The sequence below is a fragment of the Leptonychotes weddellii genome, chromosome 4 (assembly GCF_054177405.1).
Source record: "Leptonychotes weddellii isolate Sample4059 chromosome 4, ASM5417740v2, whole genome shotgun sequence".
NCBI classification, from domain to species: Eukaryota; Metazoa; Chordata; class Mammalia; order Carnivora; family Phocidae; genus Leptonychotes; species Leptonychotes weddellii.
In genome coordinates, this window is record NC_138372.1 from 6345925 (window position 1) to 6370384 (window position 24460).

The 24460-nt window shown below is 62.8% G+C and overlaps 1 protein-coding gene across 5 annotated transcripts; it reads left to right on the forward strand.

Annotated features, from left to right (window-relative positions):
* On the forward strand, positions 1-24460 carry TMEM201 (transmembrane protein 201). Of its 5 annotated transcripts, none has more exons than XM_081817464.1 (12): positions 31-245; positions 2183-2806; positions 7089-7209; positions 7652-7846; positions 9047-9223; positions 10627-10976; positions 11561-11764; positions 17152-17381; positions 19364-19435; positions 20010-20309; positions 21315-21452; positions 22348-24460. In XM_081817464.1, the coding sequence occupies exons 2-12, from the start codon at positions 2730-2732 to the stop codon at positions 22443-22445; spliced, it is 1962 nt and encodes a 653-aa protein (XP_081673590.1). In that variant the 5' UTR covers positions 31-245; positions 2183-2729; the 3' UTR covers positions 22446-24460. The 5 variants fall into 5 exon arrangements, with proteins under 5 accessions (XP_081673589.1, XP_081673590.1, XP_081673591.1 ...); XM_081817465.1 differs by lacking the exon at positions 31-245 and adding an exon at positions 656-882; XM_081817466.1 differs by lacking the exon at positions 31-245 and adding an exon at positions 656-882 and having other exon boundaries at positions 2186-2806.

Below are 24460 nucleotides of genomic sequence, written 5' to 3' on the forward strand. Positions count from 1 at the left end.
GCGCCGGCTACAAAGCGGCGAAGGTCACGGCGCGGCCGCCGCCCCGCGTCCCGCCTGCGGCCCTGGGACCCCAGCCCCGCGGCCCACCGCCCGTCGCCTGCCGCCCGCTGCCCGCCGCTCGCGCGGGGAACCATGGAGGGAGTGAGCGCGCTGCTGGCCCGCTGCCCCACGGCCGGCCTGGCCGGCGGCCTGGGAGTCACGGCGTGCGCCGCGGCCGGCGTGCTGCTCTACCGGATCGCGCGGAGGTGAGTGCGCGCGGCCCACGCGGCCTCGGCCCGCCGCCCTCCGCCCGCCCCGGCCCGCTCCGGGGCCGCACGGCTCCTCCCTGCCCGCGAGGCCGCGGCGTGGCGGTGGGGGCCCGGCCTGTGCGCCCACGCGCCGGGACCCGCTGTGCACGCCCGCGTCCCCCTGGGGGCTGGGTTGGGCAGCTTCGTGGTGGGCAAGCGGCCGGGGAGTGGGTTCGGGGATCCCAGAAATGCGGGGCGGGCGAGGACGGCCAGCGCGTGGGTTACAAACTTCCTCCCCCGCGGAGACGCGTGCCTGCCGAGCCGCGGGATCTGCGGGGCCGCCCCACGCCCACCCCGACACCCGGCTTCCTGCGGGAGAGAGCCGCCGAGATGGCACTGCGCTGTCGTCCGCCTTCAGCCCTGCTCCGCGGGCACACGTTGGAATGGACTGATGCTAGCTGGCACTTTCTGGTCGGCGTACGCTGTCTCAGGCGTTGGTCTAATTTCATAGGGGCCCAGTCAGAGTCACGACCCCAGCAGCCCGTAGAGAAGGAAGCCCAGGGACAAAAGAGCTGAGTAAATTGTCATTAATTAGAAGAGCCGCCGTGTGAACTGAAGCCGCCTGGGCCTGGAGCCTGCATTGCTAACCCCTGGGGTACACTACCTCCGGGAGCAGGAGAGCCTCCTGCTGCTGCTGCTGCTGCTGCTGAGCTGGTTCCGTGGCTGCCCCAGCCCTGGCAGCGCTCAAAGATCATGCTGACCCCCGTATTCAGAGCTGGCCTCTGAGGGGCCTCCGTGGTCAGGGATAAAAGCCGAGTGGCCTCTTGTTTGAGATGTGTCCGCATCTGATCCAGTGGCAGATGACAGGGAAAAAAGATAGGGCTGTGAACAAATCCTAGGGACAGAGTGGGGGGGTTTGTACTTTCAGCAAGGGACCCGCAAAGCTCAGATAGGAGGTAGGAGAAGAGAAGAACTTGCCTGCAGGCACTCAGCAGCAGGTGTGGCAGAGCTGGGATTTGAACCTGGGCAGTCTGGTGGTTCTTCGTTAACCGCCATCATGTGCTGCTTCTCACCCGAGGGAGAAAGAAGTGAGGGCGACTGAGTCACAGGCTTCCTGGAGGAGGAAGGGTAGGTGGGACATCAGCTGTGTCTGCAGGGTGAGCCAGACGGGCAGGCTGAGGAGGGGGTGGCCTCCCAGGGGAGGATAGGTGGGGATCGAAAGAGCTTCTAATTCAAGGGGTCCCTGACACCGCACGTCTCCCAGTGTTCCAGTTCCTGCCCAATTTCGGGAAGCTGGAGGGGCTTCCAGGACCAGCTGGTTCAAAGTGGTCATTTTATACATGAGGGAACTGAGGTGCAGGGGCACGTGGCAGTTTGCTCAGATTCCCAGAGAGGGTGGACAGCAGAGGGGAGTCCAGGGTCGGGCCTGTCTCCTGGACGCTGCTGTCTGCCGGCTACCCTGGGGTGGGGAATGGTACACCAAGGATCGGAGCCTGGGTCAGGCTTCAGGTGTGTGTGTTAGTGTGGCTGAGTTTGCTGGGTTTGCTCACTGTGCCTCAAGCCCCTGTGTCTTTAGCTGTGGCTGTTTTCAGGGGTCCTGTTCTTCCCTCCTGAGCTGCTAGCCACAACTTCCCCTCTCCCGGAGGTAGGAATCTGGAGCCTCGGGGCAGTGTTGGGCAAGCTGGTTCAAGGGGACCCAGGAGGGTACCTGGGAGGCCTTTTCACTCCAGCAGCATGACACCAGAGTCATGGTGTGGCATGGGGACCTCTTGGTTGGGCTGAGAAGGACCAGACCTCTCCCAGAATGCTCTGAGATTTTCAAAAAGCACTGGCTTTTGTCTGGGCATCGTAAATTGGTCACTGTCCTGCTCCAGAAGCAAGACCAGCCCTGCAGAGACTGAGCCCTTCTCCCTCCAGCGTTGGGCTTATGCCCTTCTCTTGCCTCTGTTGAACAGCAGATCCACTCTAGCCCTTCAGCTCCTAACCAAGCCCCACACTCTGGGTCCTCGCTGAGCACGCACAGAAGGCCGCCACTGTCCGCACGGGCTGGGAGCCTGAATTCCGCTTCCCTGGGCTAGTTTGCCCTGCCTCCAGGCGCTCGCGATGGCTGCCTGTTCCTGCCCCCACCCGACTCCTATCTCCGGACTCTGCTGCTCCGCATTGTGTCCAGGATCTTATCTTCTGCCAGCATATCCCTGCTCAGGGCCTCAGGGGCCTCCCGTGGCACCCATGGGTGTTTGTTGGATTATCTCCTTTCTGGGGTTTGGAGACGGAGAAGAGCAGCCTCCCGGGTTAAGTCGCAGAGCCTCATCCTGGCGTCCAGAGTCCCTGTCTCCCGCCCACCTCTGGCCACACACTCCGGCTGCTAGCTGAGGGGCCACCACTCCCTGGATGCACGCTGGCTGTCCCCTCCCCCTTCGGCCCAGCAGCCCCGCCTGTTTGAATGCCATCTGCTCATTGTGCCCTGCTGACCAGCAAACCCGTTCCTTAGGGTAACGGCAAATGCTCTGCGTGTTGGCCTCCTGTGACATCTGTGACCAGCTGCCCTGTGAACTTGTCGTTCTCGTCCTCTTGTCCAGGTCAGAAGTGGAGAGCCTTGCTCATTTCAGTCTCCCTACAAGCCTAGCGTGTGCTCGGGAAACACAGGTTGTGCTGAGGTGAAGGAGGGCAATCCGCCATCCCCAGGCCAGGTCTGCCCCCAGAGAGGTGGATTTGGGGGCTTTCTGGCTTGGTGCTGGCAGGACTGCCTTGAGGCTGGGCGGGAGGCCTGGAGGCACCAAGTTGCTCTTTGGTGCTGCGGCCCCCGGGGGCACCTGCTCAGACTCTCCCGGCCAGATAGGACGGCATGTGCTGGGCACGTGGGGCACAGAGGAGCAAGTGAGGAGCCACCTGGGTGTCCAGCAAGGCCCCCCCTCACCTGTGAAGCTGTCCTGTGCTGTCTTTTGGGGCCCTGCCCCTGGTTCCTGAGGGAACCAGCCTGACTCTCATAGAGCCCGTCTGCCAGACTTCATGCAGCCAGCACACAGTGCCCAGAGTCATAAGCTGCCGGCCGGCCCCTCTTGGGGGAGGCTCGGCACTTCTTGGGGCCTGGTAGACACGAGTCTTCCCCAGACGCTAAGCCCACTTGGATAGGGATGAAGCCCTATCCTTGGGCCTCCTCTATGTGACACGGTGCCAGGCTCCCAGCAGGTGTCGAGGGTGTAGAGCTGCATCCCTCAGAGTGGTGGGCTCACTCCTAGGACAGACGCCCCCGCCGCCATCTGTAGGAAATATCAGGGCATGAGCTTCGTTTTAACTAAATGTCCATCAGAGCTGATGGGGTGATACCATTGTTGAGAGCATGTGTCCATCTTTCTTCCCCCAGCTTGTGTGTTTAAAAGGGCTTGTAGGGGCACCTGGGTGGCTCAGTCGTTAAGCGTCTGCCTTCGGCTCAGGTCATGATCCCAGGGTCCTGGGATCGAGCCCCACATCGGGCTCCTTGCTCAGCAGGAAGCCTGCTTCTCCCTCTCCCACTCCCCCTGCTTGTGTTCCCTCTCTCGCTGTCTCTCTCTCTGTCAAAAAATAAATAAAATCTTTAAAATAAAAAAAAATTTAAAAAATTAAAAAAGGGCTTGTGGAGGGGTGGGTCTGGAGCATGTAGCTGCCCCTTGCTTCTCCCAAGGGGCCTACCCTGCTCCTGGCTGCTTCAGGCCTCCTCTCGCTCCAGCAGAGCCCAGGAGCTCGGCACGCAGGTAGCAGAAGCTGGGTGGACCCTTCTAGACCCTCCTGTCTGCCCACCTGCTGGGGCCCAGCCTTCCTCCCTCAGGCGGCCTGACCACGGCCCGTCTCACTCTTGCCTGTGTTACAGGGACAGGCTGTCTTACTACCTTAGACCTCGTCCACTACTCAGAGTGGTTTGTCCTACAGCCTCCCTGGGGTGGGGATTGTTGGCTTGAGGAGAAGGGGTTTGGAGGTGTCAGGAGGGGACCTGGGGGGGGCCTTTCCCTGGGCAAGAGCAGGACCAGTGCTAAGCTGGCTCAGAATAGAGAGACCCTAACACTCCTTTGTCGGGCCTGTTATAGGTACAGGTGGAGGCCGAGGTGGGTGCAGCCCTGGGAGGAGCAGCGCTGGTGGGGGGCTGACACTCGTGCCCAGCCCCCCAGTGCCCACTGGCCCATCCGCCGCTCCCGGGCCCTGGACCCTTTGAGGACTAGCCACATAGGAGCTGTGGGGAGGACTCGGTGGCCGGGGGACCCCCGCCCCGGACAGGGATTGCCACGGATGAGAGTAACAGGAGCCAGAGCGGCTGGCTGGCCCCGGGGACCAGAGCTCATGCCCCCGCCTCCCCTTCCCGCCCCCCGTTTCCAGGCCGGGCTCATTTCCTGAGCAGCGGAGCTGGAGGCTCGGAGTGGAAATGGTGGCTTCCTGGGGCAGGAGGGGCTCCGGGGGCTCCCTGGGGCCGAAGCCGCAGGTCCTGCTCGCCCGTGTGGGTCCCCAGGGCCAGCGCCTTTACCTCCTGCCTGGCTCGCCCCTGATGCTGAGGCTGCAGGTTCCTCTGCTTGGCTTCTCTCCAGAGGCCAGGCGTGGCCTGGTTTGGGGGGTAGAGGAGGCCCATGGTGAGGATGGGGGCGCCCCGGGGGCAGGAGAGAGAGATCTCTCGGCCTGCACCATCACAGAGACACCTGCAGAGCAGGTACAAGTTAGCAAAGGGCAGGCCAAGTGCCCGCATCTCGGCGGGGTGGGTTTCCACGCCGCTCGCCCTGCCTGGCGCCGCTCCCACCGCTCTCTGCGTGGAGCCCAGGGAAGCTGTCCAAGGGCCTTGCGCCAACCACCTGCCAGGCTCAGCGCTTTCCTAAATGCCCTGGTTTGATCCTCTCGGCGGCCTCCGTTTGGGGCAAGGATTATCGTTATCCTCATTATTCCCAAAGCAGTGGAGGGTCCAGGAGGTGGGTGACTTTGCCCAGAGGCCACACTGCACAGCCATGATTGCCGTGCTGTGCGGCGGGGCCGTTTCTAGGCCTTGCTCTGGCCTCTTGCTGTTGACAAGATGCGGCGGTCCCTTGTCCATCACGAGGGCTTTGGCCTGAACCGGGGCAGGGAGTGTGCTGCTGTGGTTGCGGGGGGCGATGCAGGGTGCCCTCTGTACCCTGGGGCCCTTCCTTGCATATCCTCCTCTCCCCCAACCCCTTCCCAGCCTCACGACCATTTTTTTTTTTTTTAAAGATTTTATTTATTGGGGCGCCTGGGTGGCTCAGTCGGTTAAGCGACTGCCTTCGGCTCAGGTCATGATCTCGGGGTCCTGGGATCGAGCCCCGCATCGGGCTCCCTGCTCGGCCGGAAGCCTGCTTCTCCCTCTCCCGCTCCCCCTGCTTGTGTTCCCTCTCTCGCTTTCTCTCTCTCTGTCAAATAAATAAAATCTTTAAAAAAAAAAAAAGATTTTATTTGAGAGAGAGAGAGCACATGAGTCGGGGAGGGTCAGAGGGAGAAGCAGACTCCCTGCTGAGCAGGGAGCCCGATGCAGGACTCGATCCTGGGACTCCAGGATTACGACCTGAGCCGAAGGCAGTTGCTTAACCGACTGAGCCACCCAGGTGCCCCTCACGACCATTTATAAGCACTTACGCTGGCATTGTTCAGTACTTCCCACCCTTGACATGCTTTTGTCCCCAGGTGGCAGGTGGTTGGACTGAGGCCTGGACAACCCTCATAACCTGCCCATGGTCAGTAGGGGGCAAGGGAGGGGCAAGGCCAGGAGGCATCTGCGGATCCAGGAACTTCCTCCAAGGCCCCTGGCAAGCCCAGGGACAGGAGAGTGACCGAGCTGGCCCTTTGCATTACAGAGCACCTTTATGTGTCTCGTGTCCTCGGATCATCGTAACACACGGATGCACGGGTTCTATGATCGCTCGCACTTGGCAGGTGCAGGCCCGGCTGGGTGAGAAGGAGCTTCCTGGGGCTCACATCTAGAAGTTGGCAGAGCCAGGGCCTCTGGCTCGAGGAAGCACGAGGTCGTGGCTGCCCCTTGCAGCAGGGGCCCAGGCAGTACCCCAGAGCTGGAGGTGGCCTTTGGCGGGGGGGCCAGGGGCCGTGAGGGCAGGACCCCAGGGCTCAAGTAGCTGCCGCCCATTGCCTACATGGTTTCTAGATCCCTGGGACTGGGGGGTTTGTTGGGCAGTTGCTCTACTCCCCCTGGCCCCCGCCACAGCCAGTGAGGTGGGCGGAGGGGCCCAGAGCACAGATCCCCCAGTGTCTGGGCCGGGATTATCCTGCAGACCCCACCTGTCACCGCATGTGTGGCCAACCAGGGCCACTGTGGATTGCCTGCCCTGTACCCCCCAGCAGGGACGCTTGGCTCCAGTCTGAGCAGCTGTCTCTAGTCCCCGCCCCTCAGTGTCCTCGGCCTCCATCTCTTGGGGTTTTCATCTGTGGAGCACAGGAGGCTCCTGCCATCTGGAAACTCCCAGAGGAGCACCGTTTCCACAGCCCAGGGACAGGCCCAGGGTCTGCAGGCCTCAGGAGGGTGGTCCTAGGGCCTGGCCCCCTGTTGCTCCCCCTGCCTGAGCCCCAGGACGCCGGGAGCTGGTGGCCCTGGGTTCCCACGTAGACCAGCAGGAGCCAAAGGGTCTGGTGCATCTTCAGCTGTCCCGGTGGTGGGGGGTGGAGCCTGTGGCCTGAGGAGAAGCTTGACCCTGCCTCTGCCTCCTTGCTGGTCCTCCTGGTGAGCCCTCAACACGCAGCCAAGCCCCTCGTGGAGTCATTTCCTCCAGCCTGCTGTGTCTGCGGCTCTGGGTCCCACGTCCTGCTTCCTGTGCTCTTTCTCGGGTCCCCGTAGCACGCGAGGCAGAGCTCTTCTGGCTGACGCGACCCTGTCCTCGTCCACAGGATGAAGCCGACACACACCATCGTCAACTGCTGGTTCTGCAACCAGGACACGGTCGTGCCGTACGGGAACCGCAACTGCTGGGACTGTCCGCACTGTGAGCAGTACAACGGCTTCCAGGAGGTGCGGGCCCAGGGAGCCGGGGTGGCAGGGTCACGCTGCTACAGGTGGAGGCTCGGGGTTCGCAGCCGGCTCTTTCTGGCTCCGAAGCCCCTTGCCTGCCTTGCGTCAGACCAGGCGTCGGCAGGCTCCCCGCGGGCCGTGCTCGGCCGCGACCGCCCAGCTCTGCCACGCCACCGGGCTCTGCTGCGGGAAGACTGCACGCACAAACCCAGGCGACCAGCCCGCGGGGTGCAGGTTGGCGGGGTGGGGGGCAGGCTGCACTCTGGGGGCTCCACGTGAAGTCTCTTCGGAAGAAAAGCTCCCGCCGCTGTGTGTAATGAGATCCGCCACCTCTCGTCTGGAGTGGCGCCGGCTGGGGCGTCTGCTCTCCCGTCGGCGTCGGTGGGGCTGGGCTCCCCCGCTGACTCCCGTCCCGTCCCCCCCCTCCCCCCCCCGCCCCCAGAACGGCGACTACAACAAGCCCATCCCCGCCCAGTACCTGGAGCACCTGAACCACGTGGTGAGCAGCGCGCCCCGCCCCCGCGCGCCCGCGCAGCCGCAGCAGTGGGTGAGCAGCCAGGTGCTGCTGTGCCGGAGGTGCAGCCACCACCAGACCACCAAGATCAAGCAGCTGGCCGCCTTCGCGCCGCGTGACGAGGTGAGGTGGGCGTGAGGCGGGGGAGGCGCGCACGGGGCCCCCTCCTCCCCCCGTGTGGCTGCAGCCGTCGGGGCTCCCGGCCTGGGCACCTCGTGGGGACCCCGGCGCCTGCCAGAGGGGTTTGTCCCCGTGCGGGGCTGGGGGGGGGTCCTTGGGCTCCCGCGTGGGCCCTGTCGGAGCCGTCGGCGTCCGTGTCCCTGGGTCAGTCTTGTCCACTGGCGGGGCAGGCGGTTTGCTCTGGAGTTGGCGGAGGACGCTCCCGGCTTCTGGGAGAGGAAACTAGGTCAGAGAGAGAGCACAAGCAGGGGGAGCGGCAGGCAGAGGGAGAAGCAGGCTCCGCTTCGCCGAGCAGCCCGGTGTTAGGAGCTCGCCTGCCCTGGGCCCGCCGCGGAGCCCAGCAGGCCTGGTTAGCTAGCATGGCCCAGCTGCCTGCCCCCCGCCAGGCCTCGCCCTGCCTGGGGGTTCGCTGACCACTGGAGAAGAGCCCACGTCTCCCACGGTTCTGCCGGCGGGAAGGAGTACAGCACGGAGCCGTGGCTGGGCAGGGGGGAGATGGGAAACCTGCATAAAGAAGGGAAGACGTGCAGTTTGGCAGCCAGAGCAGTCGTTCTGGCATATTCGGTCCCAGGGAGAGACCAAACTGATAAGTCTCCTGGCCACTGCAGACTGCAATATTTGACTCCCCTGGGGAAGGGGAGGTATGTTGCTGCATCTCTGGAGGGAGGAGGGCTGAGACTCGAATCTGGGCTCTTTTCTGAAGCCCAAAGGACCCTCCAGCTCCCACGAAAGCCCTTGACTCTAGTGTTTTCTGGGCCCTTGGTCTTCGGGGGAGGGCAGGCCCTGCCTCTGGGTGGTTCTGTCTGCATCTAAGTAGCGTCAGCCTGGAGCTGTTTCTCCTGTGACTCACCTGCCTTCCCGGAGCCCAGGAGTGGAGCCTGAAGCAGGGCCCATGACCCAAGCCCCTGGCTTCCGGTGCCTCCCGTGCGGCCACAGAAGCTGGCTAGAGAGGCCCCTGTCGCCCGTGGGCCTCTGCCATGTGCCGGCTTCTGGGCCGGGCCTGCCGCTCGGGCGCCGGCCTCACCGCAGGCAGTGGGCCGTCGGTCTGGTCGGGCACCGCCGGAAGCAGGTTCCAGCAGGGACGCCTTGCTCGGGGTCGCCCCCGAGGACGCTGAGCCGCTGTCGTGCCCCCACCCCCTGCAGGGCAGGTACGACGAAGAGATCGAGGTGTACCGCCACCACCTGGAGCAGATGTACAAGCTGTGTCGGCCCTGCCAGGCGGCCGTCGAATACTACATCAAGCACCAGAACCGCCAGCTGCGCGCCCTGCTGCTCAGCCACCAGTTCCGGCGCCGGGACGCCGACCAGACCCACACGCAGGTTGGAGCCGGGCCCCCCCGCTGCGTTCAGGGGCTCACACCCTTGAGTGGGGCAAGAAACCCCGTGCGTGGAGGGCAGCTCTTCAGAGCCAAGAGCCTTCCCAGGGGCCCCATCCCACCCTGTCCCCATCCCCACCTGTCCCCAGGCCCCTTCGTGTCCTCAGCCTGAGCAGGGATCCCAGGAAGAGTGGCTCAGGGTCGTGTTGCATTTGTGTTTGTGCTCTTGAGCGGGGGCTTGTCAGGGCCCTGCTGTACGTGGCTGCTGCCCCGACACCGGCATGTGTCCCCCACGGCACCCTTCGTGGTGGGTCTGCCCTTCGGCCCTGTGACCCCCGGGAGACCAAACTTGGGGAGTTAACTAACTTGCAGGGCGCCGCGCACCAGGATTTGAACCCGGGGCTATCTTGCTGAAAGTGTTTTTAATTATTATCACTATACTAGGTTGATGGAATGTTCTGGTTTAAAAACTCTAACGTGAAGCAGGTGCATTTAGAAGTAAAACCATCCACCACAAGGGCGCCTGGGTGGCTCGGTCGGTTAAGCGTCTGCCTTCTGCTCAGGTCATGCTCCCAGGGTCCTGGAATCGAGCCCCACATCGGGCTCCTTTGCTCGGCGGGGAGCCTGCTTCACCCTCTGCCTGCCGCTCCCCCTGCTTGTGCTCTCTGTCTGACAAATAAATAAAATCTTAAAACAAAACAAAAAAAACCACCCACCCCAGAAATATTCCAGGCTGCACCCAGGCCCCTGACCACAAGGCCACAGCCCCGGCCCCCACGCCCACTTCTGCATAGTCGGAAGCCAGACACTCTGACTTTTGGCCTTCCTCCCCAGCACTGTGTTCCTAGACCAGACAACTTATTGCTGTGTTCTTTTATCTGCATTTTGGCCTGAGTTATCTCTGTGTGTAGTTAAGAGCATGATAGGAACTTTTGATGAGACCTTGACAAAATGAAAAACGTACTAGAAAAAACAGGTCACCGTGATATCAAAAGGGTTTCTCTAAAGAACGTAGCAGAGCAGTAGCCTACCCAGCATAGTGACTTCCGCGGTGGATGAAGGCCGAGAAAGGAGACAGATCAGTGGAACACAGCAGTAAACCTAGAAACAGCTGGGAGTACGTAAGAATTTAAGACCCAGTAAAGACACTGTCTCTGACCATCAGGAACCAGGTGGATTTTTTTTTTCCCCCAAGGGGGGCTTGGACTCACAACCCTGAGATCAAGACCTGAGCTGAGATCAAGTCAGACACTTAACTGACTGGGCCACCCAGGTGCCCCTGGAACCAGGTGGATTCTTCAGCAAGTGCTCTGGGGCCCTGGCCAGACCCCCACGCAGAGCGGGCACTGGGAATGGCTGTCGGTGGTGCTGGCCATCTCGCTAACCAGTCTTCTCTTGGTCCCTCAGAGCTTCTCATCCGCGGTGAAGGCCCCGGTCCAGGTCATCGTGCTCCGCGCCCTCGCCTTCCTGGCCTGTACCTTTCTGCTGACCCTTGCACTCTATGGCACCAGCAACCCCTTTGCCCCAGAGGCCACCCTGCCCCCAGCCCTGCTGCCCGGTGGCAATGGCTCAGCCTCACCCGACAACAGCACCGCCCTGGGGGCCGAGGGCTGGCAGCAGCTGCTGGGCCTGCTGCCCGAGCACGCGGCAGAGAAGCTGCGCGAGGCCTGGGCCTTCGGGCAGAGCCACCAGATGGGCGTCGTGGCCCTGGGCCTGCTCACCTGCCTGCTGGCCATGCTGCTGGCTGGTCGCATCAGGTGTGTGTGGAGCCAGGCGGGGCGGGACTCGGTGGGAGGAAAAGCTCCGTGGTGTGGCTGGAGCAAGACATGGTCCCTCTTCTCTGGCAGCTGGGAGCCAGGGTGGGGGGGTGGGGCAGAGGAAACAAGTGTGACCTGCCCAAGGGAGTGGTGGCACTTAGAGCTGGCCTGCCCCTCCCTGCCGTGCGCTTCGGCCACCTGGCATGCTTGTCCCCCTCAGGCTCCTCGCCTGCAGAGTCGGGGTGGTAATGACCACCTACCTCTCTGGTTGTTGGGGGACCAGGTGGGTCCCTGGCCCCCCCGTGCACTTGGAGACTACTGAATGGTGTCCGCGTCATGCCAGTGGCTCTGAGGGACGGTCCTCAGGCCGGCTTTACAGGCTGGGATCTGGAGGCCCATTCAGAGTCACGCAGCGTGTGGGTGTGGGAAGTGGGAGTCAGAGGCCCCTGCTCTCCTCTTGGCCCTGGACTCTGACCTCTGAGCAGGGCCAGGGATGGACGTGGGAGGCTGGAAGGGGCAGGAGGGGGTATGTTCTTACCCTGCCCGCCCTGGGCCCTCACCGCCGCCCCTCCTCTGTCCCGCAGGCTCCGGAGGATCGATGCCTTCTCCACCTGCCTGTGGGCCTTGCTGCTGGGGCTGCACCTGACCGAGCAGTACCTACAGGCCGCCTCACCCGGCTGGCTGGACACGCTCAAGTTCAGCACCACGTCCCTGTGCTGCCTGGTGGGCTTCACGGCAGCAGTGGCCACAAGGAAGGCGACAGGCCCGCGGAGGTTCCGGCCCCGAAGGTCAGAGAAGCAGCAGTGACTGCGGGGGGAGGACAGACGGACGGACAGGCCCGGAGCAGGGCCCCTCTGACTTGCGTCTTACCTGCCTCACTCCTGCCCTTGCCCAGCCTAGTGCCCCCTGTCCTTCCGGCACCACCAAGCCACCCTCCCAAGTGCCCTCTAGCTGCCCACCACTGCCGCCGTCTTTCTGGCAAAGACCCCGTCAGTGCCCTGAGACTGGATCACGGGCAGCACCCGCACGGCCTGCCTCTGACCCAGGGCCTCCAGCTGGCAGCTCTAGGAGCCCCCACCCTGGCCGCGCCCTTTCCCGGGTTCTTACACCGTGGGTGAGCGTCGGGTCCCTGCCGCTCCTCTCACTTTGCTCCGTCCCTGAGCCCCTGGCTCGGGCTGGTGACAGTGGCTGTGGGCTGGGCCCTTGCCGCATGGCCTCCTTGGGCTGCTCGGCGTGGGCAGGTGCTGCTGAGCAGGGGCCGGAGCAGAGCCCCCCCGCCCCCCCCCCCGGTCCCCACATCACTTCCCTGGTCCATCCTTCTGGGCCTGACAGTGGTCCGGCCATCCCTCACGGAGCCGGGGAAGCAAGAGGACACAGGGCTGCGCCCCCGGGTTTACAGTTCGCTTGCAGCTCCAGGACCTTCCTGAGACCCATGGTCCCTCAGCCTCCTTCCCCAGGAATGGAGAACACAGTTCTGGGGTCCCTACTGGGCCTGACCATGAGTGTGTGGGGCGAGGCTCTTGAGGGGGACAGTAGAGAATCCTGCTGCTCGTATGGTCAGCAAGTGTCTTCTTAGCAGCCAGGCTGCTGGGGGAGTTCACCCAGGTGGGGATCCGAGCAGTCTTTTCTTTATTCGTCTATTTTTGGGGCACTGCTATGGGCTAGACAGAACCAGGGCACACACGCGCTGCTCCCTCTTCTGAGAGGCAGCTGCTCTGCCCTTAAAAGCCAGGGCCCAGTCCTGGTGGCCGAGCCCTCCGCCCACCCCTGTAGGGGCTGGGGTGCAAGGTTCCCTAGCAAAGGCTGCCCCACCTGGCAGTGGGGGCCTGAGTGCTCTTGGCCCGCTCCCCTACCGCGTGCCTGGGATGTCCCGTTGCCTCCACTCAGCCCCCGTATGGTGCCTGGGGAAAGTTCTTGCTCCCTGCGGATAGCACGGGGCAGGGGCCCAAGAGTGACACACGTGACACTGGGTCATTTGTCACCTTCTCCCTCTCTGGCCTGTCACTACCCTCCTGGCTCCTGGCACTGCTCATGGAGGCCACTGAGGCTCCCGCGTTCCAGTTCCCTGTGGGGCAGGCGGAAGGGTGGGGACAGAGCCACCGCTCCCGGGGAAGCACGCCTGCTACTCACTAGCTGGTTCCAGCCAGGCCCCGGGCTCTTCCCAGCCTCAGTTTACCATCTGTGAAATGAGAGGTGGACCTTTCTCCAGGGCCCCTGAGTGCTGCCCTTGGCGTGGACACACTGTGGACACAGAAGTGCCGCCCGCATGCAGAGGAAGTAGTTAGCCTAGGGTGCCGTCTCTGAGTGCTGTCCCTGCAGGTGGGCGGCCCAAGGCTGTCTCCGTCCTGCATTCTGCACTCTGATGACTCCTGCCAGGGCCGGTGTGCCCTGCCACTCATCACTCTGAGCATCAGTCCCCCTCCAGATGGGACCCCAAGGATGCCAACCACTTCCCTTTACACATCGGAGCCGGGGGAAGGCAAAGCAGATGACGTGCACGTGAGGCTCATGTGAGCCTGAGGGGCAGGTCGGAGAGCACCCTGGCCAGGCCCTTCATGGAGCCTGGGCCCCACCGTCACAGTCTTTCTATGCTCTCGGGGTCCTAAGAAGCCACCCCGCCCCACTCACATGCGTGTGCGGCAGCCCTTGCCCCGCCCTGGCACCCGGGTGGGTCTGGAGCTGCCCCCTTAGGCGTGTGGCCCCCGATCAAGCCCCTGCCTGGCTGGGCTCGGCTTGTTCTCTGCAGAGGGTGAGGTGCAAGGTGACTGACCAGGAAGGAGGAGTGGGGAACCTGGCTAAACTGGGAGCGAGACCTGCTGGCCTGGCTTGGCTGTTGGGCGGTGGGGGGAGGGGGGGCGCGGCCCGCTGCCTGTCCCTTCACCCCCATCAGTCTGCCCGAGAGGGGAGAGGAGGCCGCAGGTACCAGGCCGAGAGCCAGTGGTCTGGCTGTGCGTGCCCTCGTACACGGAATCTCCCGTTTTCAAGGAAACGGACAGTGTGATGCTAATTACTGCTTTTTTTGGCGTAGAGTAGAAGCAGGACATCTGTGTGTATGTGTGTATTTAAGTTAAATTATTTATAATAACCATAACCAGCGCTCTCGCTGGCCAGGAGCCCCTGCTGAGCAGATGTCTTTCCTGCCCTCTAGCGGGGGGGGTGGGGGGAAGTCACCCTCATGAGATGAGCCTCATCAGAGCGTGGCTTCCTGGGCTTTTTAGAGTTCTGTGTGACTTTTTAAAATTACGTGTCTGTCCTTTCATTATTTGGAGCATATTTCCAGCACCTTCTGATGTTTACTGGCAACAGCTGAGGAAGTGCAGGCAGCCCTGGGATCGTGGCTTATTAACTGGAAATGTGTCGCCCTACCCCGGACCTCTGTCCCCTCCACTGGGGACAACTGTCAGACCACCTGGGGTCGGGGTGACTGTCTCCAAGACATGAGGGAGGCCCGCTTGGCTATCTTCTCTCTCCGAGTCTGGGGTCCCCACCGTGGGCTGAGCAACTGCCTCGACGCACCCGCTCGGGGAGGAGCCCGTGTCCCTTCTGTCTGTGACGCTTGCCAAGTGGCTCGCCCTCTCTGGTTGTGTAGCGCACCTGCGGAGGATTGGCCGGTGACTCTCTTTGCTGTAACCGTAACTCCTGGCCGTAGATGTCGTGTTTTTATGCTGTATTTTCAATAAATGCCTCCGGGGCTCTGCTTTTACCGGTGGGCATCAGGTACCATGTCTTTTTTGTTTGTTCTTTCACGTTCCTTCAGAGGCTTCGGGGCCGGGGCAGGGGACTTCGGGGCACAGGCATGCCCACAGGAGTCAGGTTTGGTTGCTGGCGACGTGGGGCCCAAACGGCTCGGGGCCCGGCTGTCCTCCGTGCCCTGCCGGGTCCTCTTTTCCCCCATCTCAATAAACTGCTGCCTAAAATGTAGTCCTTCTCTCCTTCCGTTCCCATCTCGGACTGGGATTGGATCGAAAAAGACCGGCCGGCCCCCTTAGTGTCAGGTGGGACATGGGACAGCCGCCTGCCCCGTCCCAGAACCCATTTATTCCAGTAAGCGTACAGACTTGGATTCGGGGCTGAGGGCCTCTGTGAGATGGGGTTTGAGGGTGCAGGGTGGGCTGTGGGGGGTTGCTAGCCAAAGGAAGCGTCGATACTTCTGAGCCCTCTGGAGCCTGGCAGAGGTTCCCAGGGACCGGCTGCTGCGGAGCCGTGATGGCGGCTCCCTTGGCACTTTACAGAGGATCTGCCAGGTGACTGATGTCACTGCGTGTCACAGCAGGAGGGCTCGGGCCAAAGAACCGGCTCCTTAGGGCCAACGTTCTTAGTGGAATTAGAGATTGGGAACAGCTCCTGTGCCACATGGCTGAGAGACTCGGGTTTGAAGCCCTGGGGCGGCCCCAGGTGTGAGCAGGATCTGGGAAAAGCAGGGAAGAGCTGGAAAGACCCTGGAAGCTTCTCCTGGGCACAGCTGACCACCTCTGAACCCTGCAGCCCGACGTGGAGCCTCTTCCCTCACTTGCCCGGGTTGGGGTTGGGGCGGACACGCTGTGGGCTCTGCGGTAGGGGGTGGGCACAGGAGGCCCGGTGCAGAGTCCTGCTGCCATCTGCTGGACAGGCCTAGACGTGCCCTGCCCCCACCCGGTCCTGGGGAGGTGCAGGGCCCGGCAGGGGACAGAACTTCAGGGCGATGAGAGCAAGCTGACCAAGGGCCCCAGTGCGCCTTCCCTGCCCCCACAGCGAGTGAGGTGCCCCCCCGCCGACCTCTGGTTCTTCCCCCACAGTAGTGGCACCATCCTGCCACATGGTATTACAGTTCTACAGTGACAACACCAAATCGATCTGTGTAGAGACAAAACCTTCCTCAGGTGTCTGGGGGGCGAGGAGGTGGCTGTCCCGACAGGCTTGAGCAGAACAAGTCAGCATGCGGAGTGCGGGCGCGTCCAGCCTGGAGTTGGCCAGATCCTTCTGGTGATTGGCTTGATGAGTTCCTGCCACGATTTCCCCATGTCCCCCAGACCCGGGGACCCCGCCTTTGGTTCTGACATCCACGTAGCCTCGTGGCACTTTGGAAAGCATTAAAAAGGTCCCATGATTCTCTAGGAGGGCAACGGTGGACCCCACACTTGCCTCCTAGAATTTATTTAAAGCAAGGGCTGGGAGTGAAAAATAGGGAAATGAGTGGACTGTAGTTTGGCTAGCGGTGCCCTGAGCGTTTGGTCACGAGGGGCGTGGGGTGGGTCCCTTAGCAGGCCCCCGGCTCTGCTGCAGGGCCTGAGCCAGCCTGCCCGTCCATCGGCACCTTGTCCATGGCCCCAATTGTCCCTTGGGACTGAGGTAAGGCTGGACCTCCCCCAGCTCCGTCCAGACGGCGGACTAATGTATTAACTGCCTCTGTCCCTCTCCTCTCTGTAATCGGTTGCCTTAATCAGAAGCATGGTTGACAATCTGGCTTGGGGCCACCAGGTCCTGTTGTGTGATTTGTCCCATTCTCGAGTTAAAGAGACACTGTCACCTTCTGTCTTTTGGGCAGCCTTGCGATCGTTTACCGGTCTTTTCTAAGCTTGAGTTAGGCTTGTGTCCCCCAAGAGCCTCTTCCCGGGGATCCCCAGCCTGGCCGCCTCCCCCTCCGCTCTGCAAGGGGCTTTAGACGAGTGTCCAAGACCAGAGAGCAGTAGCGGGATTCCCGGAGCCGGGCCCTGGGGAGCAGGGGGCTCCCTGAGCTCAGCCGCCCTGTCAGGAGGCTCTGGGCATGGAGCACAAAGTGGCCAGCGGGAGCCCAAGGCCTTTGGCCTTCGTTGAGTGCCTGGCACGGGGTTGGGCATTTTTGCTTCAAGGCGAAGGGTTGGCGTGAGGTTGGCAAGGGCGACAGTGTCACTTTAATACCGAGACTAGTAGTGGAACTAGTTTGCTGTGAAGCCGAGGGGTGGGTGGGATCGGAGGGGGCATGCAGGGAGGGGTGGGTCACGCTGGCTCCTCCCAGCCACCCGCTCCTAATGGCGTGAATGTGGTCGGACTGCTTTTCTGCTTCAACTAACGCACGCCTCCCTGGGACCCCGGCTCCGGCCCCACCTGGCACCAGGGGAGAGGGGACAGGGGACGGGACCTGGGCGGAGGCCGCAGCCTCCAGAGCCACCCAGGGCTGACCCTCCTCTTCTCTCCCGTGCCTGACGGGCTCTTGCAGGTATTTCCCACGCGACGCGGCCGGCCTTTTCCCCGCGAGCCCCAGCCTGGCTGTGCCCTGCCCGAGCACGGGCCCTTCGCCGTCTCTGTTCCTCCCCACCGCACCCGGCTTCCTGCCACTCGCCAACCAGCAGCTGTTCCGGTCTCCTCGACGGGCCTCACCCTCGTCGCTGCCAGGCCGCCTCAGCCGGGCCCTCTCGCTGGGAACCATACCCTCCCTGACACGGGCAGGTAAGAGGCGCTGGACGCGGGCGGGCAGAGCAGGGCTGGGCGCGGGGCGGGAGGGTGCTGAGAGCTCCCGGGAGGGTGGGGCTGGTTGGGGCCAAGGTGGGGACAGGGGCCCAAGCTCCCAGGCCTCTGTAGGACCAGCTCACATCGGGTCCTGCCAGAGCCTTCTGATGGCCGTCTTAGGGACAGAGATGCAGACTGTGGGAGAAGTCTGCCTCTTGTTTTGCTCTTTAAAATATGAAATGACTGGGGTGCCTAGCTGGCTCAGTCAGTAGAGCATATGACTCTTGCTCTCAGGATCGTGAGTTCAAGCCCCATGTTGGGCATAGAGCCTGCTTTAAAAAAAAATAAAGAAAAAGAAATGACTCCGGTTAATGTCTACGGGGTGAAAGGCAGGGACTTGACCTCCGAGGGGCACCTTCCTACCCCTCCTGTCCCCTGTAGTCAAGCTCAGGGTTGAAAAAGTGAGCCCCAGGCTCCCTACCACTGCCCCTCCCTCTGGAGAAAAGCTGCCGGTCTGATGGAGGCAAAATGGGGGTGCTCAGACTCCCCCATCACCAGCCGGGCTGGTGATGGTACACGCACCGTGGTGGGGTTGTGAGCACCTGATGTGGGCAACCGAAGTGCCAGGAACCATCAGCGGGGCGCAGCCAAGCAGGCCCCCAGCCCATGACCCTGGGAGGGTCTAGAGCCAGAGGCTGTGCCTCAGGGCTGAGATGGGCATGATGTCAGGGAAGCTTCTAGAACAGGGCCGTTAAAGGCCATTTTGCGTATATCCCGAGTTCATACTCGGATGGTTTTCCTTTTCCCCCTGAACAGAGATGTCCCTGTCTGCTCCCTGTGGCCCTTGAAGAGAACGTGGGGAGGGAACAGGCCGACTGCTGAGGGCGCCAGGAGCAGCCCTGCCCTGGGCCCCACGCTCCCGGGACGACTCCCAGTGCACTCTGACCCCGGGGGGCCGAGCTGGGGGGCTCCCATTTCCAGCGCCTTGGAGCGGTGGGTGGCATTCCAGAGCCGGCGCAGGCCGTGGAGGCAGGGTCTCCCACCCATCGTGGAGGACCCGCAGCCTCCCTGTTGCCCTGTGGGGCTGGAGGCAAGGACAGCAGGGCAGTTGTGAGACGCGGGCTGGTCTCGGAATGTCTGGTGATGGGTGGGATCCCAGGGTCTCCCTGCTGGGGGCGTTGAGGATGAGTTTCTGCAGCTCCTTGGCTCAGGTAACCAGGACGCGCTGGTGGTCCGGGGCTCAGGCGCCAGGCCAGGTTCCCGTTTCCTGTGTGTGTCTGTCTCTCTCTCGCCCTACTCGCCTCTGCTCCTCCCTGCTTCCAGCCTCATCCCTGCGCCCCTACAGCTCATGCCTGGCAAAGAGACTGCTCTCCTGGCATCTATAGAGCAGGTTCTGGAAAGGACTCTGTGCTTGGGCAACACGGGCACCCTTACCCAGGCACGGGTTGACCTGGGTCTGTGTCCCTGGGCCTCGTGGGGGAAGGGGCAGGCAGCCGCTGTGACCGAGGGACCCTCGGAGCCCCGAGGGTGGTGAAGCAGCAACCGCTCAGGACGGCACGTGGTGGCCGCTGGATCTTTGCACACTCAGCTCTCAGCCGAGCGCTGGGGGCACATAGGATACGTGGGGGGGGGTCTCTGCCCTCGGGGTGCACTTGGCTGAGGAAAAGCAGCATGTTCAGTGCCCCCTGAGGTGCAGCACGGCCAGCAGGCACAGGTTAGTGGAGGGGAGGACCCCAGAAGGCTGAAGGAGTAGCTATGGGGGCAAGGGGCCGCTGTGGGTTTCTTTCTCTGCAAGCTGAGAGCGGGCCAAGCGGATCTCTCCTCAGTGAGAGACGCAGTCAGTTGAGGGCGCGTGTTTTCGTGAAAGCCTGACGTGAGTGACAAAGGTTAAGTGTCAGCAGAGCGGGGACTGGAGAATGGAGGGGGTGGGTGGCTGTTGTCACCACGGCCCGACACGGGTCGCCCTTCTCTTTCCTCTCCAGACTCGGGGTATCTGTTCAGCGGGAGTCGCCCCCCGTCTCAGGTGTCTCGATCTGGAGAGGTTCCTGTTTCAGGTAAGGAGGACGGGGAAGCTGCTTTCAACGGGGGCAGTGCGGGGCTGGGGTTTCCAGAGCATCCTGTGGGTGGGACAGCAGTGTGGTTAAGCGTGAGCTTTAGGGTCTGACAGGGGCCTGTGTTCAAGTCTCAGCCCTGTGCCTCCCAGCTGTGCAGCCCTGGGCAAGTGACTCACAGCGCTGTGCCTCGCTTTCCTCTTCTGTGAAATGGGCGCGGTAGTTTCCAGGATTTTATACCATGCCGTCACCCTTACCAGTGATGACTGACGGAGACGCACACTCAGGATCCCGCCAGGAGCGGGGCTGGGGTTCGCTGACCCTAGTTAAGTCAGGAGTGCCCTTGGGGCAGCAGGGATGTGGCGAAGGGTCTGTGATCCTCTGCCCTCCCTCAGCCCCCAGCAGGCTTCCCTCTGTCCCCCGTCTGGGTGCAGCGTTGCCTTTCTTCCCGGGTTTACTAGGGGAGAAGCCCCAGGAACAAGGCAGCCGTAACAAGGGTAGCTGCGACAGTGGGGGACGCTCACGCCTTGTCGCCAGTCTTACCCGAAGTCGTGGTCTCTGTCCTCCTGCCCTCCAGATTACTTCTCTCTGCTGTCGGGATACTGCCCCTCTTCCCCACTCCCTTCCCCGGCACCTTCCGTGGCCGGCTCCGTGGCCTCCAGCTCTGGCTCTCTGCGTCACCGCAGGCCCCTCATCAGCCCAGCCCGGCTCAACCTGAATGGGCAGAAGCTGCTGCTGTTCCCGTCACCCCCCGGGGAGGTCCCCAACACACCCAGCAGCTCAGACGAACACTCGCCCCACAACGGCAGCCTCTTCCCCATCGAGCCGCCCCAGGTCCCCCAGAGATCGCCGGCACAGGACACGAAGCTCACAGTGGGTACGACCCGCTGACCGCCGCCCCCCCACCCCCCCCGGGAGTCGGGAGAGCCCAGCTGAGCTGTGACGGTGCCTCTGGCCCACAGGTGTGGGATGAGCCGGCACTGGGCCTGTCCTTCCTCTTCCCCGGGCACGTGCAGCCACTCTCCCAAGCTCCAGACACTCCCCGCCTGCCTTCTGGTGACCTTGAACCGTCCGAGACATTGCCCTCCGTTGGCTGATTTTATTTTCTTCTTTTGCAATTGACCTTGAGGGTCCTTTGTTCCTTGGGATGGATCAAAAACGCATCATGCCCTGCTAGCCTGCACCTGTCTGGTTGCAGATATTTTTGTTTTGCTCAAATGGTGGTGTTCTGCCAAGCATTTTTTTTTTTTTTAAAGATTTTATTTATTTATTTGAGAGAGAGAATGAGATAGAGAGAGCATGACAGGGGGAAGGGTCAGAGGGAGAAGCAGACTCCCCGCCGAGCAGGGAGCCCGATGCGGGACTCGATCCCGGGACTCCAGGATCATGACCTGAGCCGAAGGCAGTCGCTTAACCAACTGAGCCACCCAGGCGCCCTCTGCCAAGCATTTTTTAAATATTTTAAAGTTAGGCCTCAATGTGTGGATTTGCTGCGCCTCTCACAATGTCAGAAGATCTGGCCACAGTGGGTCTGGATACTGGCCAGACAGGTGGAAGGACAGGTTGAGATCCCACATCCCAGCCTCGGCCACCCCAGCCCCACCTCCCGAAGCCTCGCTTGTGGCCACCGTCTGTCAGCGCCTGTTGGCCATGGAGTTTGCTGCTCCTGATCTAAAACCAGCTCCCCTTCGTGGCAGCCACACAGCCGGGACATCAACGAGGCCCTGGCCTCCCGTTGCCCAGGGTAGGGCAAGTGGGCTGGGACGGGCAGGGCTGGCTGGCCACATCCACGGACGGTCTGGGGACTGGAGGTAGCGCTGCCCCACGTCCGTCCCTGGGGGTGGGCTGTGCACATCCACCGAGACACCCCTCCTCTCCGCAGACATGAGGTCGGCGCCAGAAGGAGGCAGTGCCCGCAGTGGCCGGTCCATCAAGAAAGAGGACGACTCATCTCAGTCGTCCACCTGCGTGGTGGACACCACCACCCAAGGGTGCACGGAGGAGGCCGCCGCCTGGCGAGGTCTGTGCTCCAACCTGGGGGTGGAAGGCAGGGGGGCGTGGGGGCCGCAGGGCTGCAGCCCCCCTCCCCTCCTGGTCTGTCTGGGACCCTGAGAGAAAAAGCCCTCCAGGCTCTTGAGTGGCGAAAGACAGTGAGTTAACCCGCCCAGCACCTTCTGGGTCCAGCCACCCCTCGGCAGACAGCAGCCCATCCTCGGATCAGGGTCTGGATCCGCTGCCGCACCCCGAGTACCCCAGAGCCCCGTGTGGGCTCCTGTCGCTAGCACAGACGCAGAGCGCTTCAGCCCCCACGCAGGGTCCCCAGGGGACGCCAGCCGGGAGCGCCGCAGGGCAGGGAGTGACATCAGATCCTGGTTCTTTGAAGCGCCGGGCACCCAGTGGGCATGCAGCAGTCAGCCCGGGGGAGCCCGGGGGACACGTGTGTGGAGAAGATGGATGGACAGGGGTGCGCAGATGGTTTTGAGCTGACCGGAAATAGGTGCTTCCCCCACATCCGGCTGGTCTGGGGTGTGACCCAGCAGCCGCAAGACCCAGAGCACAGACTTGGGGCCGGGAACCCCAGCCTGGAGCCTGGGCGGGGTACTCCTCACTCCCCTAGAGCCCTGTTCCCTGTCTATGCAGTGGGAGTCGCACTGCTGACTCCTCGCCAGGGTACAGTACAGGGCACCCTCACCCAGGACCTGCCTGGTAGCGCGGGCTCGGGAAATGAGGCGCCTCTGGGGAGGCAGGACTTGACCAAGTGACCCCAGGCGCAGGGGTCTTCCTGGCCTCTGGGCCCCACAGCAGCATCTCTGGGAGGGCTGGGCCGGTGGTCCGCTACACGGCGACCCCGCCACCCACAGGTCCTTCTTCTGACCTTTGCCCTCTGACTGTGTCTCTTCACTGTCTCTCTCAAGGTCGTTTCAGGCCCTCCCTGGTCCGGGGCCTCCTGGCTGTGAGCTTGGCCGCCAACGTGCTCTTCACCTCGGCCTACCTGTACCAGGTCCTGCGCTGACCTGCGGTCCGCGGCCTCCCAGCGCCCAGAGGGGCTCGGAGGCGCCCAGGTGCATGCTGCTCCCACCACTGCCGGCCTCGGAGCCCCCCAAGGGGCTGCCTCCGCTGTCCTCTCCAGGGCCCTTGACCTCGCTGGGCCAGTCCTGTCCTAGGGATCCCTCCTCCTCACCTAACAGGCCGCAGGGCTGAGCGTGGTCCGTGAGGTCACTCTCCTCCCTGCCTGTCTCCTCAGCTGACATCACTTGTGTTTGGTGCTGACCCTGATCCCGAAGCCAGGGATCCCCGAGGGGCGGCAGGGCCCTGGGGCCCCCTCCCCCACTGCCCAGCCCGCCGGGCAGGAGGACCACTACTACTGTAAGTGCAGCAGGAGCTGGCTGCCTCCCGACGCTGCGCTGCGGGCCGGGACCACGTCTCTGTACTGTGCTCTGATCCCACGCAGCCGCCTCAGGTTCCGTGGGGAGGAGGGAGCGACGGTCCCTGTGTCACTCCTCCTCAGTCCTGCCCGGGGAAGAACAGAGCCCTGGGGCAGGCCCCCTCAGGACGGGCATCCCCTGCCCCTGTCTTGCCCTGTCCTATCAGCTCTAGGCCCGGCCTGCCCTCTGGCTTTTCTGGCTGGGCAGGTGGGTGCCTGGGGTCCCCAACCCAGGGCCCCTCAGAGTTCTAGTGTAAGCACCTCCGCCCACCCCCGCCAGCCTCCCTGCTGCCCTCTCGTGCCCCCATTTTATTACCTTTAGTGACCTTCCCAGGCAGCAGCCCCGTGACACTGAGAACACTACCCAGGGCCCACCCCACCTCCCTTCCAGGCCTGCGCTTCTGGGCCCCTCCTCCATGCACTGCCCACAGGGGCCTCGCTTGAGCCCTCAGCCTGCATCGCCCTGCAGGGCAGGCCCCGGACAGCCTGCGGGTCTCTGAGGAGACCGGACCCCGCCCCTGCCCTGCCACCAACCTGGCCCCTTTTGGCCCCCGAGGCCCTCCTTCCTTCCTCCCTTTTGTGGTACTGTCACTGTGGGCTCAGTGTGACCTCGGTGTCCAGGCCACCTCGGCTGGCTTTCTCTCCCACCCCACTCCCCTCAGGCCCTGCCGCTGCCATGCCGACTGCTACCACAGATTTGCCCCCCACCCCTGCCTTTGTGCCGGGGTCCCGTCCTGCCCCCGAGCGGAGGAAGGGGGGCCCTTGGTCTGGCGCAGGGACACACACCCCCCCCCGCCGTGCTGTGAGGAATGAGTGTGTGTGTGCCTGTGGCCCTCAGAGTCCCCCCGCCCCCGCTGCCCTGGGCCTGGGCCGCGTGTGTGTCCTGCAGGTGCCCGCGCCCCTTGGGGAGGGCCTGGCGGTCTTGGTGAATTCTGAGACTGCCTGCTGGGAGGGTGGTGGTCATGAGGGCAGGAGGAAGGGTCTTTACCATTCAGGGATAAAGTTGAGTTTTATTTTTCTATACATTGTTGCCAGGTAAGGCATTCTGCGGGTCAGCAGGATGCCCTCAGTTCTCCCTGCCAGGGAGCTTTCGTTTTTTTAAGCCTTGGGTGCTTTTTTAGTAATTTTTTTTACCATGTGGGGAAGGAGTTGCTCTGACTTCCCCCTCTCTCCTCTTCCCCCCACTCCTGTCCTGAGAGCTCTTTTCCTGCCCGGTCTCCCACCCCAGCACCTGGGGCCTGGGGGGCCAGGGGCCGCACCAGGACCCCGAGTCCCACTGCCAGAAATGATGCCAACATGGAGGTGGTGCTTTGGGCCTCCGTTTGTAGAGTGGGCATGCGTGTCAAGTTTTTTAATTTTGTTTTTTTGCCTCACAAAGCCGAACTCCATTCCCGAATACCCTTCCTCTGTGGCTCTGAGGAAGCCCCAACACAGAGTGCCCTCCCCTCTCTTCTCGCCCCTCCTGGCACCCCGCAGGGGCAGGGGAGAGGCAGAGTGGGGAGGGGGGCCTTACTTATGTTTTCTTTCAAACAAAAAACACAACCTTATTTTTCTTTACAAAAGCAAAAAAGGAAACCAAAAAAGATACCAACCTTTGAACTATA

Excerpts from the sequence above, each read along its gene's own strand:
- TMEM201 (XM_081817463.1), top strand. The coding sequence starts at position 133 with ATGGAGGGAGTGAGCGCGCTGCTGGCCCGCTGCCCCACGGCCGGCCTG. Across the intron at positions 10,977-11,560 it reads CTGCTGGCTGGTCGCATCAG|GCTCCGGAGGATCGATGCCT; the intron begins GTGTGTGTGGAG and ends TCTGTCCCGCAG. Across the intron at positions 19,436-20,009 it reads TGGAGAGGTTCCTGTTTCAG|ATTACTTCTCTCTGCTGTCG; the intron begins GTAAGGAGGACG and ends CCTGCCCTCCAG.